This window comes from Eucyclogobius newberryi, unplaced genomic scaffold (genome assembly GCF_026437365.1).
Source record: "Eucyclogobius newberryi isolate DKJ021-1_F unplaced genomic scaffold, fEucNew1.0.hap1 SCAF_1, whole genome shotgun sequence".
In the NCBI taxonomy this organism is placed as follows: Eukaryota; Metazoa; Chordata; class Actinopteri; order Gobiiformes; family Gobiidae; genus Eucyclogobius; species Eucyclogobius newberryi.
The window spans coordinates 19754046-19775892 of record NW_027315723.1 but is presented as its reverse complement, the minus strand read 5'-3'; the positions used below and the strand labels follow the sequence as shown (position 1 = coordinate 19775892).

The following is a 21847-nucleotide window of genomic DNA, read 5'->3' as shown; positions in this document are numbered from 1 at the left end:
TAAACTGTCCTTGAATATCAAAATTGAAGTCACAGATGTATTTCAAATAAACAAAATGTCTTCAAAACTCATTAAATAAAAAAGGCAATTCTAAATCTAATGCTCCGGTACCTGATTTTCGCACTGTGCAAGGAGGACGTTATGAAATCTATGTCCCGGTAACTAGTTAGTTCCTGTTTCTTACAAACCGTCAAGCACATCATTAGTATTCACATGCATTTTTTTTTTAGGCACTTGCACAGCTTTACAACAGTCCTCCCCTCTCAACCCAAAGCGTAACGTAAAGAAAACAAAGTCGCACACAATCAATCGACAGCGCGCGACCTCCAGATTTTCTTCCGCTTTCACAAATCTCTGCGCTTGGCTGAGTACTTTAACAATCAAGGAGTCGGGATCACGTCTCCCGATGCCCTGGCGACGCGTTCACCTTGTCTCGTTAGTGGGACGTCTGCCGCTGGCGTCGCACGGAAATGTCATGGGAACTCAAGGTCACTGCGTGCGTCTCGATGGTAACGAGACCACCCAGAGACTCGCGTACGCAGAACATTTAATCGTTCGTTTTCATGCGTCGATACCTTCACAACGCCCTCAACATTCCTTCAAAAGCGTAGTTGGAACGGGTGAGTTGTTCTGCCCGGTCAAACGAGAGCTTTTTCTGTAACGTTTCAGTCACGAGCTAGCATTAGCCAACACGGTATAGTCACGCACTCTCTACCTTTTTGCCGGAATAGAGACGCCAACACGAGTTCCTTCCTCACGGAAAGGTGGGCCTAAGTTTGAGTCGAGTGAGAGTTTTGCATGTTCTTCCTGTATCTGGACCAAGAGTAGATATCGGGAGATTAAAGTTTGTGTCGAATGGAGAATGAAGAGGACAAATTAAAGCCGCGGTGCCCAATTTAGAAACCATGAACGGGGGAAGTAGGTATTTAAATCTACCCAAGTTTTTTTCCGAGTTTTGCATGTTCTTCCTGTGTCTGGACCTACAGTAGATCACACCGTCACTCCCGAGAGCACGTACGGCTCTTTGCTTCTGTTTTGCAATTTCTAAAATACTAAAATACTCTAGACGGCGCACTGTGGTTTATTTTTGTCCCAAAGTGCTGCTTTTATCTTATGCTCTTGGAGGGAAATGTCTGTGTAATGCTTCAGTCGCACAAATATCATCCAAAGAGGGCGGAAAACAACATTTACTCAAGAGTAGAAGAAGAGTGCCTTACCCTTGGCGTGTGGACTCCTGTTCCGGCTAATTGGATATGATTTTGACACCTTCATGTTCTTTGATTTATTATTCAGTATTCTGCGGTTATTCTTTGATACATATATGGCTAGATTTTCTTTGATTCCTGTCGAGGTTGATCAGAAACCTGCGTGAGCGTTGGAAGAGAACAATCCCTGCCATTTCTCTCCCATTTCTACAAAATGCTTGGAAATGATTTTGGCCATGAAATTTGTTGTATTATAAAAGATGGAGGGGACAAGAGGTTTTCTTTTCTAGTCAATGCCAGTAACTCCTTTTGCGCCGTATACATTTTTCAAGCAGTTTTTTTGAACGGACTGGTCATGTGTCAAGAGGAAAGTAGAGGCGCAGTTAAAGCTGGGATTCTCATAATTAGTCAATTCTGTTTCCTCCCGAGAAAGTGTATTGTAAAAGTGAGAAGATCAGACTTCCACACGCTGTCGTCATCTAATTGTTAAACATTTTATCTTTTCAAAACTTATAAGAAGGAGCCGTGTGAGTTGTGACGCATCGGGAAAACGCTGCAGCAGGTCAGCAGTTAAAAGTAGCAATAGATCAGATAGTTTCATATGGTTCTTCTAGTTGCTGGGGTTACTCTTAGTTCACGGTTAGAAAATGAGTTCGCTTTGAGCTCAAATGTGTCTGTTTAAAGTAAACCATCGTGCAACAAATTATTTGATATCTTAGGTCAAATAAAAGTAAAACTGGAATGAAGTCAAATTAGTTTTGCCTCAAATATATTGTAAAAGCAGTCTTAGGTGAAATTATGCCCACTGTGTGCTGGCTGCGTCAGACTTCTGCGTCTGTGGCCTCTGAAAGTTCAAATCAAATCAAATCAATTTATTTAGTGAAAAGCACTTGCTCGGAATGACTTAGGAAAGTGAGAAACACATTAGGACTGTTGCAAACACACAAACTATTTCTGTTTTTCACGTTTTCAAGACGGTGCAAATCACGTACGACGCCTTTAACATCCATGTTATGTCACGGCCCGAAGCGAAGAATGGCTCCGGTCTCTTCGGAGCCATTTTCTCCTTTTCCCCGGACACGGCCTGAAAACGAGGACAGTCGGCGGAGAAGGTCACGCGGAGCTGTGTTTTAAGTAGAGCGGGGAGCCGGGGCGCTTTGTTGACAGGCGACGGGTCTCACGGATCCGGGGGGGAGCGCGGGGGGATCGGAGAGTCCCACCGGCGATCTCCGAGCTGAAACTGGAGCGCGTGGAGAGGACGTGGTTTCGGAGACGTTTGCGTATGAGAAACGTGTTAAACCTGGGCAGAGTTTGAAGGGTTCGCCACCTGCTTGTCTCTTGTATCGATACGTTTTACTGTTTCGTACATTTAGAGTTTGCCTGTGGTATAAACGATAAGAAGAACAACCAAAAAAACAAAAACAGACCAGAGAGCGAAATAAACAACTTAGTAAATATCAACCAAACGTACAAAAGCCAAATAAAAGCACGTTCAAATCAAAATAACGGTCATAAACGGTCCAAATTCTGTCAAATTTGTCTATTTCCCAAGTAAACCCGAATGTTGTTCTTTCCATTTCTTTGATGTCCGTTACTTTGTCCGTCCGGTCCTTGCTCGTCTGTGATGTTTGCGTCAACCGTTTTTTGTGGCCTTTTTTCCCGCCGCCAAAAGGGCATTCCAACAGTATCCATCTATTGTGTCCGTGGCAGGAGTTTGGAGGCCAAAATACACCGTTCTAAAGTTCAGAAGACAATGTTCCCTTTCCCTGTGGGCACTTTGACACCGTGTTATGAAAAAGCGCGAATTTGCTGTCCTCTACTGGGATGTACAACTTTTTCAGGTGGAGACGTTGGCAATATGATGGAAACTTGTATCTGCTCGTTAATCGACACTGCAGCGTCTCCAGATCCTGTTTTCAAAGAAGCATTTGAATGTGATTGGTCAGAGCAGCTTCATGATTAGATTTGGGTTTTACAGTGGGATTGTGTTCGGGAGCATTAACCTTGGCCAGACCAGAATGACGTTGTTGATGTCATTTGAGAACAGGTTTGAACAGACTCTTCCAGGAGAGACGTGTTTAGAAGAGCGCCCCACACACACACTCGAATAATTGTTGTTTTATGCATTCCAAATTAGAAATGAGAGTCAATATCTAACTTCCAGCTCCATTTCATAAAGTTAACTCACTGAATAACAATTACAATATCACAGTTGCTATATTTTTAGTGCAGCATGACGTTATATTACCCTCTGGGGCCTATTTTTCCTGAAATGCCTGAAAAAATTAGCCCCGTTTCAAACTGAAGCTGTTCCTGAACCTTTTGGAGCACAAACACATGTCCTGAGTCTTTGTGAAGCTGAGATTCTGTAGTTTTGGACTCTAAGCTCTGTTTTACTCTAATTATAAGAGAAACAAGCGCTGCTCAGAGGAAATCAGATTTAAAATGTCTTTGTTAAATGTATGAATGAGTAAAGCTGGTGTTGGAGGATCGTCTGATTGACACTAAAATGAGCTTTTGTTGGGCTAAATTCACCAAAAAATCCTTTCAAGGACTTGTAATAAAGCAAAAATGTCCAGGCAGAATCCATATAAAAGTCCTATTAATGTTTCATTTTGTTGTAGGGTCATTTTTTAGTTGTGTATTTGGAGAACTAACTGACCTTGACGCTTCACAGAATGATTGATTTGACTGGAAATAAGAGTGTTACAGCTTTATTTTTACATATATTTTATTTAACATTTTTAACATATCAAGCAGCTTGAGAGTTCCCTCTTATAAGATGGTGGACAAAATGGACAAAATATAGTACATTTCCGGCAGGTCCTGGGCGTATAACGTGGTTGTTAGTGCTCGTCATACAGCGCTAAAGGCTACGTTAAAGGCTACGCTAAAGGCTACGCTAAAGGCTACGTTAAAGGCTACACTAAAGGCTATGCTAAAGGCTACGCTAAAGGCTATGCGTTGAAATGTTTTCTGACAAGGCTCTGTTGTTACTCACACGAGGTGGAGTGGTTGTCAAGCTCCAAAACAGCCGCCATTTTAATAGTTTGTGATGTTTGAAGCCGGTTTTATACATAATGATAAATGTTACTTATAATAACTGCGGTGTTTGTGATTTGCTAATTGGTTCCATTTCGATTCAATTGTAATAAATCTTGAAGCCGTCATCAGGACTCCTCAGTCTGGGAATCAAACCCCAGACCAGGTCGTCGCGAGGCGAGTGCGCCGACGCACGCAGTCCATCTTTTGCCTGTTTAAAATGGCGTGGGCGGTCGCCAAATCCGCCTCGTGTTTGTGTTGTCACGGCGGCAGCTCGCCTGGCGTCGCTCCTAATCACTCACACTCTTGATTTCCTGTCTCAGCGAGGACCTGGCACCCTCCGGCTCGGCTCGTGCCCAAAGGGTTGCCAAGTGACAGAGACGGTACGGCCAAAAACTCTTAAATTCAGAGTGAACTTTTTAATTGTGTTCTTGCCTTTATTTGGATAGAAGGCCCTCATTATTTACTCTAAGATATTTAAATTGATGCTTATTTACTGTTTGACATGGCAATTTTGTATTTTTTTATTTATTTTTTGACTCATGCTGAAGTGAAAAACAGAAGTCTGAATTTAAATCTCCAAATCTTAATTCAGAGACAAATCTATCCACGTTTCTTTGGGTTTGTTATGACTTAGAGCCGCCTTATCCGTGGTTTAATTTAATTTTAGACCTGGTTTAGTCTCATAGTAGACCAAGCTCCACTTTAGACCTGGTTCAGATCTGGTGTTACTCAGAAAGCCAGATATCACAGTTCAGTTTTTATATTATAATATACAGAGACATTAAGCTCATAAAAAAACCATAAAAGTCATATATATATAATATATATAATAGCTATAGACTATAAGTCGCACCTTTTTTCATAGTTTAGGCCGGGGTGCGACTTATACTTATATTTATACTTATATACTCTTATAAACACTCCGGAGCGACTTATATGTGATATTATTTGTTATTTTCACACTTGCAACTGTATTTCATACTCCAGTGCAATTTATATGTGGGTTTTTTCTTCTCTATTATGCAATTTTTGGCTTATTTTGCGACTTATACTCCGGTGCGACTTATAGTCTGAAAAATACGGTACATTTGGTAATTCAGGGCAATATTTAGTTTTGTCCGAGCTGCTGCCTGAAGAATACACTGCTTATTTGAACAATCTAGTGGTAAAAACCAGACTAAACTGCACACTGACAACACTCTCTTGTCCAGTTTGAGTTTGTAGCAAATTTTAAATACATAACTTGGGGAAACTGATCAAAACCGATCCTACATAATGTCCCAAAACGTAACGGCAGAGCTTATCGGCCATAAAAAACAACACAAGATATCGGTCCAACTCTTTTATGTGGGACTAATGTCTGAGAATGAATAAATAAATGAGTAAACTATAATTCATTTGGAGCGCGGTGTTTTAATAAGAGGATGTGTGCGTGTGCATCCCTCTCTCCCTCCTCCACACGCCGCCATAAGTAGGTCATGTGCAGTGTCGAGTGCGAGGGGGCGGGGCCAGAGCGGAGACGGGGGACTAGCGTACAGCGTCGTTAGCCATCTGGTTCTGACGGGCGCCAGAGAGAGAGACGAGGTGACCTTCATGAGACGGGAGTGTGAGAAACGGAAGACGAGCTCGGTTCTGGAGCTTCGGATTCCTCGGCCGTTCTTTGACGCGGATCGGTTTCAGCGTTTCTAAATCGATCCCGAGCCAAAACCGTGCATTTTACAGAGTCGAGCCGGACGATTGGTCGAGAGGCGAAGGTGGCGGGCTGCGATTGGCTGATTGGCTGGCACTGCAGTATATTCTCTGTGTCTGGGTGGGTTCCTAGAGGTGTAGGCCCCTCGTCTCCATGCCAACTCAAAACAAGGGTCTCAAATCTGACCAACTGCAACGTCATACATCGTAATTATAGCAAATGTTTCGCACTTTATTAGAACTACACCTTAATTTGCCTTAACAAAGCATGAAAAAATACTTCTTTAGTTTATTAAGCATGATTCAGGCTTAGTAACCACTTAATTAAGGGTGAATTATTCTTAATACTCCGGAATAAGTGTAGTTACCGTATTTTCCGGACTATAAGTCGCACCAGAGAATAAGTCACACCAGCCCAAAAATGCATAATAGCGAAGAAAAAAACATATATAAGTCACTTCATACTGGGGTATGAAATGCGGTTGCAAGTGTGAAAATAACAACTAATATCACATATAAGTCGCGGTAATATAAAGTGTTACCCAATCTTTTGTATGATCGGTCGACAACAGTTTTCTGATTCTGGAAACCTCCCATTATTTGTTTTGCGTTTTCATCAGAGCAGTTAAACAACGGTTATGTTCAGACCTAATAGTTCACCAACGAGGAAACATAAACTAGAACATAATTTGTTCCCGAACAATATTAAAAGTACAAATAACGTTATCTGTCACACCTCGCGCTGCCAAACTGAGCTCATTTCGGTTTTAAACAAACTGCAAACAAACTAAACACCAAACACAAAAGTTCCAGTCACTAATCTGGCTGTGACCCAGATAAAGCGGCAGGTAATGACGGGAAACCAGGATGTGTTTTTGCCATATTTCTGAGAGTACAATGAGCTTTTGTCTTTTTAAAAAGGGCTTTGTGCGGCACAGGTGATTAGAAAAGAGTGTGGACAAGTGGTGCCGCCCAGGTCGTAATAGAACGTGACGAACACGCTGAATATTGAGGGAATCCCCTGTGGGCCGGTTGTCCAGTTTGGTCTGACAAAGCTCCTGGCTCAGATCGGGAGAACGGTCGCCAGGCAACGATCAGGCAACACACATTTCCGTATAGATCAATCCCTGGACACAAGATAGACGCGTTTGATGCTTTCGTCACTTTCACACTTACATGGAAAAAGTGCATAAACCCAGCTCCCTCTTTCCTCATTTACCGTACGACTTTCCGCATAAATCGTTCGCCAGTTTGCTATTTCTGGTCCGACGCTTTCCCCGACGGTCCGCGACACCCTTTGCCCTCCTCGTCCGGCCGGCGCTTGCATCACCTCCACTTTAATCGCGTTGATCTGATGCCGCGGCGGGACATTGGAGTGGTTTGTGGATGAGCGCTCGTCCCATCGATCTCCGCGCGACCTCTCGCCGAGTCGAGGGGCAGAGCGCGGGGGGGGAAAGATTAAGTGTCGGTTAGTTCAGCGGCGCTCGGAGTTCACCGTCTGAAGCGTTGTGTGCGCGGAAAGAGTTTGGATCGGGCCCAAAACGATCTAGCAATCTATCGTGCTGTCCCAACGCAGTACGGACCGGGAGAGTTCTCAGGCCGGCAGACTCGAGAAGAACCGGAGAGTCCTGTTGAGTAAAGTGTTGAGGTTTCACGTTCAATGCACAGTTTTATTGGCAGAATGAGCGTACCTGTGTTTGGGGACATCACGATTATTCGGTTAATCGATAATTGGGATCGTTCGGGTCACAATATAGTCGTGAGAACCAAAAATGTATCATCGTAACAATTTTAGAAGTATTTTTTTGTTGAACATACAGCTCAACAAATAGACCTAAATGTTAAGAACTTTATTTTATCTGGCTGTTTCTGTCATATTCTACTTCATTTTGTCTTTCAGGAAGTTATTTTTCGTCAAATTAGTCACAAACTTGAAATGTCAGACCCTGGGACTTAAAGAAAATGAATGTCGTTTGGTCTCGATAATCACGAATCATCGTTAAATCGTGATGTTTTTTCTCACAGTAATCGTAACACATAAATCCGATACTGTCCATACCTGTGTTTAGTGTTCTATAGCTGCAGTTGTCTCCAGTACCAGAAGTGCCTGTCCCCCGGCCGCTGACCCACATTATCTCTCTCCTTTCGCTCTTCTCTTCTCCTCTTTTATAAGCTCCGTGCCATCATCCTCAGACTTTCATTTGCGCGTTACTTTATTCAACACGCTATGCTGTGGCGGAGGAACATGCGCTGCCCCGAACCCTCGACCCAAACCCTTCCCGACGCGACAACAACACAGTGGGCGAATCTGGGCCAAGAATCCAAACTCTAGTTGAAGCGAAGACGATATTGCTCACATTAAACATGCACTGTGTAACTTTTCTGATCCCGCATGTCTCCACGTACATGTTACTGCCTGGAATGTTCCACAGAATGGCAATAAGCTCATATATACAACAAGTTTTTTATGCTGAAATATCTTTGAAGTAGAACTAAGTAACATTTTTAACTTATTAAACATCTTTCAAGTCACAGTGACGGTTAAATGTGTATGTAAATATGTCTGTTCGGGCGTTTGGAGCGTCCCCGTTGGCGCCCCCTGCTGTCTCTGTGGGTAGAACCAGCCTTGCAACATTCAACTCGAAGACAATTATCCTGTGAAATGTTTTATTGTGACTACACTGCCTTATTTCAACACAAAATAATAAGAAGGAGGAAAAAAGCCTCTTTTTGGTCGGTTCTCTGACAGTGTATTTTCACAAGGAAGCTGCAGGGGGAGCTATTTCTTACACAAACATACATCGGGCCGCCACTCGCCTGGTAGCCTTCTTGTCTCCATGGACTTAAATCAAATGCCACACTAAATACATCTCCAGCTTCCAAAATTTGCTTTAACTATTTCGCGCTTTGAGAAATTAGGTTCTAAGTTCTGTATTCAGCATTTCCACCTCCTGCGCAATACTTTTCCTACTGCGAAATGTTACACAGTATTACAGTTACACACCTTCTCGGCCATTGCATTCAGGTGTATTCGAACTAAAGACATTGCTGACGTGGAAAGACACCACTCTTCTTAGCAGTTTTCCTTTTAATTACGTGTCTCCCTGGGGAACCGGCGAAGTAGTTAAACAGAGAAATCAAGCATTGCTGCAATTATTGGCTCACAATAGATTTAATACATCCCTGTCATGTGTAATCATCGGGGGCGCTCATGCCTGGGAGAAAAAGGTTTCACCCACAAGAGGAGGGGCTAAGCGCTATCTCTTTATCTCTCGTTACAGATGCTCATCAATAATATCAATAATCAATGTAAGATGGCCTGGCAACAAGTCCACACAAGCACAAGTCATTATTTTCTGATTAGACGCTTACCTGATTGAAGGGGTTTTAGTGCGTTCACAAACAAATCGAATCATGGTATTTATCTCTCGGAGCAATGTGAGCCCAGTTAATCTCCTACTGTATCTGGACGATACGATAATATTGACCCTGGGACGAGCGTGATTGATTCAAGTATTGATGATGGGGAAAGGTGGCTTGCCCTCTCCGGGTGGGCGGGGAGTTCTTGCCCCGTGTGGAGGGGTTCAAGTGTCTCGGGGTCTTGTTCACGAGTGAGGGAAGGATGGAGCGTGAGATTGACAGGCGGCTGCACAGAGCCAAAACTGTTGTGGTAAAGAAGGAGCTGAGTCGAAAGCCAAAGCTCTTGATTTACCGGTCGGTCTACGTTCTACCCTCACCTATGGTCATGAGCTTTGGGTAATGACTGAAAGGACAAGATCGCGGACACAAGCGGTCGAAATGAGTTTCCTCCGCCGGGTGGCTGGGCGCTCCCTTAGAGATAAGGTGAGGAACTCACGGGGGGGAGCTCAGAGTAGAGCTGCTGCTGCTCCTCCTACTGAGGTGGCTCGGGCATCTGTTCCGGAGCTTCCTGGGCATGTCCCATCGGGAAGAGGAAGACCCAGGATACACTGAAGGGACTATGTCTCTGCTGCCTGGGAACGCCAATAGAAAATATTGTCATGTTTATGTGCTGCTTTCTGGGACAAATTTCAATCATTCAAAACAGGACATATTTGTAGACACTGAGAAGACAAATAAAACAAATAACTAGGAATATTATGTATGTATGTATTTCTTCTACAAAGCTGAGATTCTTGGGCTGCAAACATTTAATGAATCCAATAGATTTATATCAGCATTTTACTGAGACACAGTCTCACTGCCAGGTTCAGTGTTAGAATCCGGTCCAAGAGAAGCCTTTCTGTGTACGTATTTGGCTTGTCTTAGAACAATAATCATACATTTAATCAAAAATCGATTCATTTCTTAGCCCTGAACCGTATTCTAACGACAAACGTCCAACTGTTCAGGAGATAATAACGACGTAACGTTCCTCTCCGTTTCGCAGCTGCAGAGCGATCTGGACCAGGAGTACCAGGACAAGTTCCGCCGGTTGCCCGTGGAGATCCAGGAGTTCGTCCAGGACAGCGGCAAAACCAAGCTCGGCGACGACGGCAGGATCCCCGCCTCTTCGTCCACGTCGGAAAAACTCAACCACAAGGCGTCGCAGTCGGAGGACGACACCGAGGAGGGCTCCACGGAAAAGGTCTACGACACGCCCCTTTAAGGAACTCGCTAAACTAACTGTGCGTGGATATGTATTTGGGACTGCCGGATTAGAATTGGACAGGTGCTATTTCTAACCAAGGAGAGAAGGATTGGGTGGTGACTGGGTGAGTAGAAGTCCAGCGAAAATCGTGTAAATAGTTTTTTTTTGTGTACCTTGTATGTCCCCTAAATGTCGCCGTCACGGGATATTGTTACGAAGCACTAACTGTTTTTTGCAGGAACTTTATTTTTACTTGAAGTGTCGTCGCACAGAAAAGGGCCGTTTCTGTTCATTATGATTGTGTTTCCTTGACGCTAGCGCCGGTCGTGCGGTCATCGCGGCGGCGCCAAGGTTCAGAGCCGCCGCCGCCGCCGTCGCGTTTCAGCCTATGACGCTTCCATGTTCGGGCGCAGAGGAAGACACGGAGTCCGCCTCGGTTCAGCTTAATGTCAACGGAATGGAAATGAACGGGTTTTTATGTTCGATGCGCAGACGGCGTCTTAGCAGCAAATTGAAAGTAGTTCTTCTTCTGTCCATCTAAATGCAAACAGCAAAAAGGAACATATAATAGCTATAATAATGGAAATTGGCAAGATTTATAACTGCTTTGACTATATATTTTTAGTTTTAAGTTTTAAACAAGCAGAAATGCCTTAACTCCATGCAAACTATAACTGCGCCACGTGACTTAATTTGTAGAGGACGCCATTATCGCTTTTGGATTTTATCTTTGTCACGAATGAAAGAAATCAAGCCTAAATAACAATAAATCATCAAAACGAACCAGATTAAACATTAGCGTCCCTCACCCTTTGATTGGCTTTTTAAAAAGTTCAGATTGAGCCTTAAATCTGACGTTCTTTCCACCTTCCAATATCAAAACTGGAGATATTTGTGAGAAATAAATTACATTTTAAAGCCGCGTACTTATAACATTTACGGATATTGTTAGAATTGCCAGTCACGCATCTTAATAAAGACCTTGAATCGTTAAGAGACGATGGTTCGATCAGTCCCCGAATGAAAACTCAAATTAATTAGCTTTGTTAATACGAGGCTTGACTCACCACGGTCCGTTTAGCTACAGAAATCCACTTCTGTTAATCCGCTTAAAGTCTCTGTTTTTGTGGTGGCGAGGTGATTGCGTCATGACAACTTAATGAGCTCAGTAAAACCAAAAGTTACAGAAAGATCTACTTTTTCAGAGTCAAATTTAAATGAAAGAATTCTCAACTCGATTACTTTTGTCTATTGTAGCTATAAACTTTAACTGACAAAGAATTGGCTCTGGCTGGCTAGCTCACCTTTAGCGTCAGTACTTTCTGTCCAATTGCGCTAAAATTAATACACACTTAAAGATCACACAGAGAACAGTGAGTTGCACGTGGATGTCACTGACCACATGTGAAAGACTTACCTGGAGCAGCATTTAGTGTCATTTACACTCACTCCGAGCGTCAAAAACACTCCTCGTCCTTGATCTGTGACGTTTCCTCGATCTGTGATGTTTCCTCGATCTCTGAGAATCGTCTTTTAAGTCTGTAAATCATCCCCAGACTTGTTTTGTGCATTTCTGCCGTCAAATCACGATCAAAACTGCATGCTTAAACCAGGAAGTTGGCAAGCAGTCGCATTAGCAAACATGAGTGAATCCACCAGTAGGTGGACCCAAAGCTCAGTTACTCTGGGTGTGTCAAAATTATATTGTTTTTTGTAAAAAACTTTTTTTTTTTTTTTTTTTTTTTAAACATGAAATGCCAAATTAAATGTACTCAAGGCCAATAACAATACAAATAATGCATTATATTTATCTTTTAACAAATGCAGAGGACACTTAGATGTTTGTGTCTCAATGCTAATGCTAAATTGCTAATGCTAAATTTGTGGCATAATAAAAATGTAAATAATGTCAAACAGAATTAAGCTACATACAAAAGCAGTAGTAGTCTATGTTTTATATTTAACGTTTTAATCAAAGCTAATGTTATCTTTGAGATAACCACTGTGCACGGAGCCAATTGTTGATTTATGCTAGTTATTGCTGCGTTCATGTGCAACTCGGGAACTGAGGATTCTGAAATGAGAAGTCGAGGTTCCGCTCTTTAACTTTGTTTAATCGAGCTAACCAGTGAGTTTTGTGTTTTTAGCTCTTTCCAAATCTAAACCTGAGCTAGTTTTTTGTTTTGGAAAACATCCTTCTATTTTTACTTTAGCTAGCTAACGTTACATCTTAATTAAACAGTTGTGTTGGGTCTTTTTGCATAAAGGTGTTGCACTGACAATAAACCTCTAAATATAGTAACGTTTAGTCAAAAGAGTTCAAATGTTAACGAATAATCTGAGTTTATTCTGTTTCCTGAGTTCTTTTCCTGACTTGTCCAAACTTTTGACCCAAGTTCCCGAGGACCACATAAACGCAGCATTACACAGAATCATAACTGAAAACAATGAAACAAAAGTACATGGAGATACGTGTGTTTTTTTTTATTATCATGTACGCACATGATAATAAAAAAAAACACAAGATCCATTTCCTCGACTTTAGGCTGAACCTGGTCGGACTCTGGCGTATTTGCACTGAAGCCTCGCCGTCTGTAACTCGTAACTTCAGTTTGAACCTCGAGGCGCCGGCGGCTTTCTGGTTTTTATACAGTGAACTAAGAACTAAGCCCATGCGTTGCTGCTACTTTGTTTTTAATATTAACAAATCGTCATCGTTTTGAATCGTTTGTATCATACTTTGGCATGACGGTAACACGACGCGCTGTTGTCAATGGTTTGAATTCGTCGGCTGGTTTCTTACTAGTTTTCGTCGTTTTTTTTTCTCTCGACGGCCGTTTAAACCCCGCGAGGAATCGAAAAAGAGGCTGTAAGTATTCGCATGTACTGAACAGATGTAAATGTTACCATAGTTCTATAGCAGAGGCGTTTATTACCTGTAAATCTATTTTCTTGGACTCGACAGTGGCTTCGTAGGCTACGTGGCTAAAACTACTGGGAACTTAACCCCGCGTTGTAGAAAAACAGGTTCGGTTCTCGTCCGTTTCCACCCGAACAAAGTCCTGCTGTAGTTTTATAGAAGTCTTCCTTTTACACGCGGTTGTTGTTGCTGTTGCTGTTGTTGTTGATGTGGTTGTTGTTGGTGGTTGGAGTGGCGCTTCTCCAGCTCACAGCGCGGGCACCGTAGGGTTAACGGGAGGGAAAATATGTGCCACAGAACGACACGTTTCACTAGAATCACACTTTTCTTTTTTGAAAACGAGGAAGCAATCCAGTCGTTACGGAAAACAACTGAAATGTGTGAAGAGTGTTACAGAAATTAGGCTACACGCGATAAAGTAAGTCACTGTAACGCATTTTAAAGTGAATACTGCAATAAACAATAATATTGAAGCTGCTACACAATAACTCTAATATATTATAGCTTTAAAAACACTAGTTCGTATTACAAGTTACTCATTTGACTCTGCATAGTTCAGATATTATTGTACTACATTAGAAACAATGAAAAAATACCACTAGTGCAAAGAAAATGTACACATGTCAGTACTGAGCAGCACAAAGTATTGTTCGAGTATGTTGAACAATAATTTTATAATTAGGCCCGAGCCCCAGCAGGGCGGAGGGCCTATTGCTCCCGCAACGCTGCCGACAATGAGTGAATGGGCATAGCCCATTCACTCATTGTTGACAACAGCAGCGCAAAGCGCTGCCTTCCTCCAAAAACCCTCCTGGCATCGTCCTGTACGCGAGAGTCGGCCATGCTTGTATCTGCTCAAATCAATGGAAGTCTATGGGGAGTGGGCGGGGCATCCCGACGGAATAGGGAGTGACGAGCGCGTAAGCGCTCGCAATGATGATTCCACCCCATGGCGGCATGGGGAAGGCTTAGAGCTTTCAAACGATGTATAATTTGTTGTTATAGTGGAAACGGCTATATTGTTTTTGCTAAAAATATTATTATTAGGCCCGAGCGCCACAAGCTGGCGAGAGGCCTATTAATCTCGTAAGGCCGTGCGAAGCACGGCTGCGAAAGTGCGCACATAGTGCGCACGAAATCGAGCGCGAAGCGCTCTCCCACTTCCAAACACTCACTAACGCACTCCTTCACTCACGCACGCCCCATGCATACTAATTAGTAGTAGGAAAATGGAACATTACCGTTGTAAACGGGCGAAGCCCGTGCAAAAGTGCGCACTAAACGAGCACTTTACATGGGGATGACGACCGCGAAGCCATATTGGTTCAAAAATGGCTAAGCATGACTCGGGAGTTTTTCCAAATGTCGTACTTTTACGAACTCCTCCCAGGGCGTTGGCTCTAAAAGGCTAAAATTTGGTGAAAATGCTACTGAGGAGTGGGACATCAAAAGTTATTCAAATTACATTGATACCTGTCACTGTCTCTGTGCGGCGAAGCCGCAAACTTTAGCTAGAATTTCAGAAATCTCCCAAATTTAACATTTCTGCCGTTTGCGCAGATAAAGTCCGAATTGCGTCAAATTAGAATCAGTTGTTAAACTCTTTGCCCTAAACCTACTTGAAGTGAAATAAATTAATTTGGCGCCACAGCGCCCCCTACAGATTTTATATGGAGGTTAAATGTTTAGTTTTGCGAAATTATATGAAATTTGACACACAACTCAATTCTAGCATCCCCATCAAAAAAGTCAACGAGACCCATGTCATAATTGTTATGGCGTTGCCGTAGCGATGACCAAAACCTCCCATGTTATTCCAATGGGGAAATCGCCAGAACATGTTTACACTTTATACTTTCACAAACTCCTCCCAGGGCGTTAGCCCTATTAACCTGAAATTTGGTGAGACTCATCTTCAGGTGTGGACCATCAAAAGGTATCCACATTTTTATTCAAAGAGTCACGGTCTCTGTGCGGCAAAGCCGCACATTTTGCCAAGAATTCAAAATAAAATTGCTTTTTGATGGTAAAACAAAGGGGAGAAGATGTGACAGCGTCACAGATTCAGCAGTAGATGTAATAAAAGGACCATTGGGGCTCGTTAGCGCCCCCTCCTCTTGCGGCGTGGCGGCGTAGCGGCGACGGCGTGGCGAGGGCCGATCATTGCCGCTTGCGGCTTTAATTTTTAGGCCCGAGCGCCACAAGCTGGCGAGAGGCCTATTAATCTCGTAAGGCCGTGCGAAGCACGGCTGCGAAAGTGCGCACGTAGTGCGCACGAAATCGAGCGCGAAGCGCTCGCCCACTTCCAAACACTCACTAACGCACTCCTCCACTCATGCACGCCCCGTGCATACTAATTAGTTGTAGGAAAATGGAACATTACCGTTGTAAACGGGCGAAGCCCGTGCAAAAGTTCGCACTAAACGAGCACTTTACATTGGGATGACGACCGCTTCGCGGTCGTCATCCCCATATAAAGCACTCATTTGCGCTAAGTAGCTCACGAATACGTTCCCCATCTCTTGCATGTTCCGTGCATATAAGCATGTAATGCAAAAATTGAACATTATTACTGTATAGAGGGCCAAAAACACAAAGTGGGCGGAGCCCACTCAAAATTATCGAAAGTACCCGTCAGTGACCAGGGACCCACACCATGAGGTAGGAAAGCGCGAGCGCTTTCCGAAAATGTATAGTTTATGATATTTGAAAAATGGGAAACATTGTTTTCGCATCGGAATATTATTCTTTCTTTCTTTCTTTCTTCTTCTTCTTCTCGGGACCAACCCCCCTATTTTTCACCCAGTGAACATTGACGAAAAGTCACAAAAATTTGCACACCTCTAAAAATCGTGCCTCTCTACATTCTGGCTATTTCCCTTTTCTAAAATAAAAAAATTGGCGCGTCAGCGCCACCAAATGTACCAAAAATGCATTGAGAGATGGGAAATGACCCAAAAAAAATCTGATCGTAGAATCATGAAATTTGGCGCAGAGGTAGATGGTGACAAGAGAAGTAAAAAATATTATTACGGCAACGCCGTCCCCCGAACCAAATGTCGGCCATATTGCTTCAAAAATGGCTAAACATGACTTCGGAGTCTTTCCAAACGTCGTACTTTTACGAACTCCTCCCAGGGCGTTGGCCCTAAAAAGCTGAAATTTGGTGAAAATGCTACTGAGGAGTGGGACATCAAAAGTTATCCAAATTACATTGATACCTCTCACGGTCTCTGTGCGGCGAAGCCGCAAACTGTAACAAAAATTTCAGAAATCTCCCATATTTAAAATTTCTGCCGTTTGCGCAGATAAAGTCCGAATTGCGTCAAATTAGAATCAGTTGTTAAACTCTTTGCCCTAAACCTACTTGAAGTGAAATAAATTCATTTGGCGCCACAGCGCCCCCTACAGATTTTATATGGAGGTTAAATGTTTAGTTTTGCGAAATTATATGAAATTTGACACACAACTCAATTTTAGCATCCCCATCAAAAAAGTCAATGAGACCCATGTCATAATTGTTATGGCGTTGCCGTAACGATGACCGAAACCTCCCATGTTATTCCAATGGGGCCAGAACATGTTTACACTTTAGACTTTCACAAACTCCTCCCAGGGCGTCAGCCCTATTAACCTGAAATTTGGTGAGACTCATCTTCAGGACCATCAAAAGTTATCCACATTTTCATTCAAAGAGTCACGGTGTCTGTGCGGCAAAGCCGCACATTTTGCCAAGAATTCAAAATAAAATTGCTTTTTGATGGTAAAACAAAGGGGAGAACATGTGACAGCGTCACAGATTCAGCAGTAGGCGTGATAAAAGGACAATTGGGGCGCGTTAGCGCCCCCTCCTCTTGCGGCGTGGCGGCGGTGTGGCGGCGGCGTGGCGAGGGCCGATCATTGCCGCTTGCGGCTATATTTTATTATTATTTTTCTTGTTCTTCTGCTTTTTGAGCTCTAATTTGACCCCCTGAACATGCTCAAAAACTCACAAAATTTTGCCCAAAATTCAGAATCGGTGAAAAATTTGATTTTTTCTGGGCCATTTTTTTTTTGTGGGGCATTTAAAGTTATCCAAATTTTAAGGATAGCTTTTACGGTCTCTGTGCGACGGAGCCGCAAACGTTTCCCAGAATTCTGACTATTTGGCCTTCAGAGTGGCCTATAAACAATAGAGTTTTTCCAAATGACATGATATTTTGAACAAAATTCTAATTTGCCATCCTGATCATAAAAGTATGAGAGCCAAAGTCATATTTTGTTCGGCGTAACCGTAGCGATGACAGAAACATCCCATGTTATCCTTATGGGAAAATCGCAGAATCGCTCAAATCACCACATTTTTACGCTTCACACTTTAACAAACTCCTCCTAGGGCGAAAGCCCGATCAAGCTCATATTTGGGGAAATATCATCTACACAAGTGGGGCATCAAAAGTTATCCATATTTATATTCTAAGTGCTACGGTCTCTGTGCGGCGGCGCAGCAAATTTGACTGACATTTGTGTTCATTTGCACTGGATTGGCCATGTCCAATGTGTCGCCGTCTGTCAAGTTCTTTTTTAATTCAACACACATAAGGGCGCCATCTTCATTAAGTCGAAAGCGCAGAGTCGGAAGGCCGGCGGCCCGCGAGGGCCGTTGGATGCCGCTTGCGGCTTTAATTATTATTATTATTTTTTTTTTTCTTGTTCTTCTGCTTTTCGAGCTCTAATTTGACCCCCTGAACATGCTCAAAAATTCACCAAACTTTGCCCAAAATTCAGAATCGGCGAAAAATTTAGTTTTTTCTGGGCCGTTTTTTTATTCGTCAAAAAATGGCGCGACAGCGCCACCGACAAAAGTCAAAATACATTGCGCCTATGGGAGACGCCCCGAGGTCAACTTTGGCGTAGAGCTACGAAATTCGGGACACGCATTCCTCTCATGAGGACAAACAAAAAATATTATTGTGGCCACGCCCCCAGACTTACCCTATGCCAGCCATCTTCCGTTGAACATGAAAACACGCTGAGTCAACTATTTTGTTCACGTCAAACTTTGACGAACTCCTCCTAGGGCGTTTTGCCCTCCAACTTCAAAATCGCCGCACGTCCTCTGGACAAGTGGGGCATCTAAAGTTATCAAAATTTTTGAGATACCTTTTACGCTCTGTGTGCGGCGCAGCCGCAAAGTTGGACCACTTATTTTGGGATATTGCAAATCTACAAATTGCTCCCATTTGATCAAAACCAGTCCGATCAGGACCAAATTTGAATCAACTGTTAAAGTTTGGACCAGTTTATGTTGACAAAATTGAAATGGGCGTGATAGCGCCCTCTACAGAGTGGCCTTTGATGGACAAAAACTGGTTTTACGCAAATGTTCAAAACTTTGCCCAAAATTCTATTTTTACGGCGTAGCCGTAGCGATGACAGAAACATCCCATGTTATCCCAATGGGAAAATCGCTAAATCTCTCAAATTACCACATTTTTCTGTTTCACACTTTAACAAACTCCTCCTAGGGCGTTTTGCCCACCAACCTCAAAATCGGTGTACGTCCTCTAGACAAGTGGGGCATCTAAAGTTATTCAAATTTTAAGGATAACTTTTACGGACTCTGTGCGGCGGAGCCACAAACTTTACCAGGAATTTGGACTATTTGGCCTTCAGAGTGGCCTATAAACAATAGAGTTTTTCCAAATGACATAACATTTTGCACACAATTCTCATTTGCCATCCCCAAAATAAAAGTATGGGAGCCAAAGTCATATTTTGTACAGCGTAGCCGTAGCGATGATAGAAACATCCCATGTTATTCCTATGGGGAAACCGCAAAAGCTCTAAAATGACCACATTTTTACGCTTCACACTTTAACGAACTGCTCCGTGGGCAATAGCCCGATAAAGCTCATATTTGGGGAAAATCATCTACACAAGCGGGGCATATACTGTCACAAATGGGAAAAACACAAAATCCTTGAAATGTTCACATTTACGCTTCACACTTTAACGAACTCCTCCTAGGGCGATTGCCTGATCAAGTTCATATTTGGGGGAAATCATCTACACAAGGGGGGCATCAAATGTTATTCATATTTTGATTTTAAGTGTCACGGTCTCTGTGTGGTGGAGCCGCACATTCGACCGACATTTGTGTTCATTTGCACTGGTTAAGCACAGCATTGTACATGTCCAATGTGTCACTGTCTTAGTTCTTAGACAATGAGGGCGCATTAGCGTCATCTCTGTAAAATGCAGATAGCAGAGTCGGAAGGCCGGCGGCCCGCGAGGGCCGTTGGATGCCGCTTGCGGCTTTAATTATTATTATTTCTCTATTTTTTTAAATTGTTATTGTATTTTATTTTATTACGATATAATAATCATTGTGATCTTTACTATGAAAGTCAAAAGGTTTGAAACTAACTCGACTAACTAAATCTAACCCGTATACATTTTTAGGATTTATTTATTATTACTAACCCCACTACTAACACTACACATACATTTACGTGTATTTTTGCACTGCAGTTCTTTCAGCGATCACTAATACCTCTGAGGCGACTGACTTACGAGCAAAATATATATATTATTTTCAGAAGTACTCAACGTTCAAGAACAGGTACATGAGCTCCGCTTCAGTAAATGTACTTTTAGAGCAAAATTAGGTGTATTTTACGCATCTTTAAAAAAAAATTACTTAGTAATCAAACAGTGGTTAACTGGTCCAAACCGATGCCACGTGCAAAGAGGGAAAACGTTTTACGACTTGGACAAAGCAGCGATTACATCAAAATGTAGATGATTTTGCGTTTTGATCCTGTTTTGTCTGTAACTACACTCGCTCGAGATGCGTCACTTTAGAGTTAAAGCAAATCACTCCAAACAACTCACAGCATCGCAAGAATAATCCATAATCCATTATCAACATCATAGTAATAATACCGTATTTTCCGGAGTATAAGTCACATCAGCCAAAAAATAAAATAATAACAGATGAGAGAACACGATGAATAGGTGTACGTATGCTAACGCTAACACCTTCAGCTACATGAGGCACAGATAGAACTGTGGTAAGTGTCTGGTATGTTAACGTAACATATTAACAGTTCTTCAGATAACTATAGCATAAAGAACATGCTAACAAGTTTACCAAAGTATCAGTTTTACCCCAAATCACTAATTCCTCTGTGTCACTTCTAAACAACTCCACAAACTCCAGAGGTAGAGGAAGTGCTGATTCTTCTTCTGCGTCGCTTAGAGCCTAGAGCGCCCTCTTGTGGTTGTGGTGTGAAAATAACGAATAATATCACATATGAGTCGCTCTGGAGTATAAGTCGCACCCCGGCCAAAACCATGAAAAAAGCGTATAGTCTGGAAAATACAGGAAGTCGCAGCCAAAATCCTGACTGTTATGTTGTGAATCACAGTTTGAACATTTTCAGACACATTCTACAATCATATTTCTGCATTCTCACTAACATCTAGTTGCTTTATTCACTACAAAAGATTAGATTCACCCAAATATTACACTTCCGGCCATTTAGCGTTACAACCTACAGACTTCTGTCAATCTTTTACGGCGAGTTTGTTGACAACTTCCCGCGAACACGAACTTGTATCTGAACTTTCCTGCGATTCACCATTTCTATCATTTTTTTCTGTACGTGACTGAATTGCTTCCTCAATTTAGTTCCCCGGACGACGCGACGGTTCCACTTCCTGTCCGCGCGGTGCCATTCGAGGGCATTCGTCGTTCGAACAAACACACAAACACACATGAGGGAATATAAATATAAATGATGTATATGTACGAAATGTAACGAAATCACCTTTTTCAACGCTGAATATTGACGTGAGAGTCCCGTGCCTTTTGGATGCGTTTTCTTTGTGCCGTCGAATGTGTGAAACGTGTGCCATCATCGATTACTCCGCCCCACGAAGCCGTCCGATACTGTACGAACAGACTGTGCAATTTTGAGTACCAGTACTGAGTAAATGCAGTATTTGAACCTCATTTTTCGGACTCTCTTTTTTTTTGGGTGGTCTCGAATTTTATTTATTATGGGTCCTCCTCTTCTCAGAGACTTAAGTGTGTGCAACCCTTGAAATGTACCTGTGTGTAAGAACTAAGGAGACAAATAGTGTAAAAGGAAACTTGCCTGTAACTCTAATAAATGTGGCTATTATTGTACAACTCCGGACTAAAGTCTTTTCACTTTCATGTGTTTCTCTATGTGCCGTTCTTTAAAGGTGCACTGTGTAACTTTCCCAGTGGCTCGTCACCATGTACCGTATTTTCGGAACTATAAGTCGCACCGGAATATATGTTGCACTAGCCAAAAAAATGCATAATAGAGAAGAAAAACACATATATAAGTCGCACCCCAGACTAAA

At 42.6% G+C, this 21847-nt stretch overlaps 1 protein-coding gene across 2 annotated transcripts in view; it reads left to right on the top strand.

The window, feature by feature from the left end:
• LOC140354967 (1-phosphatidylinositol 4,5-bisphosphate phosphodiesterase beta-1-like) overlaps positions 1–10816 on the top strand; it is a 314396-nt gene extending 303580 nt beyond the window's left edge. For both annotated transcript variants that reach the window (XM_072440120.1, XM_072440121.1), the window contains exon 33: positions 10348–10816. In XM_072440120.1, the coding sequence (XP_072296221.1) occupies positions 10348–10566 (219 nt within the window). In that variant the 3' untranslated portion in view covers positions 10567–10816. The remainder of the gene's footprint in view (positions 1–10347) is intronic.
• Positions 10817–21847: the final 11031 nt, after the last annotated feature.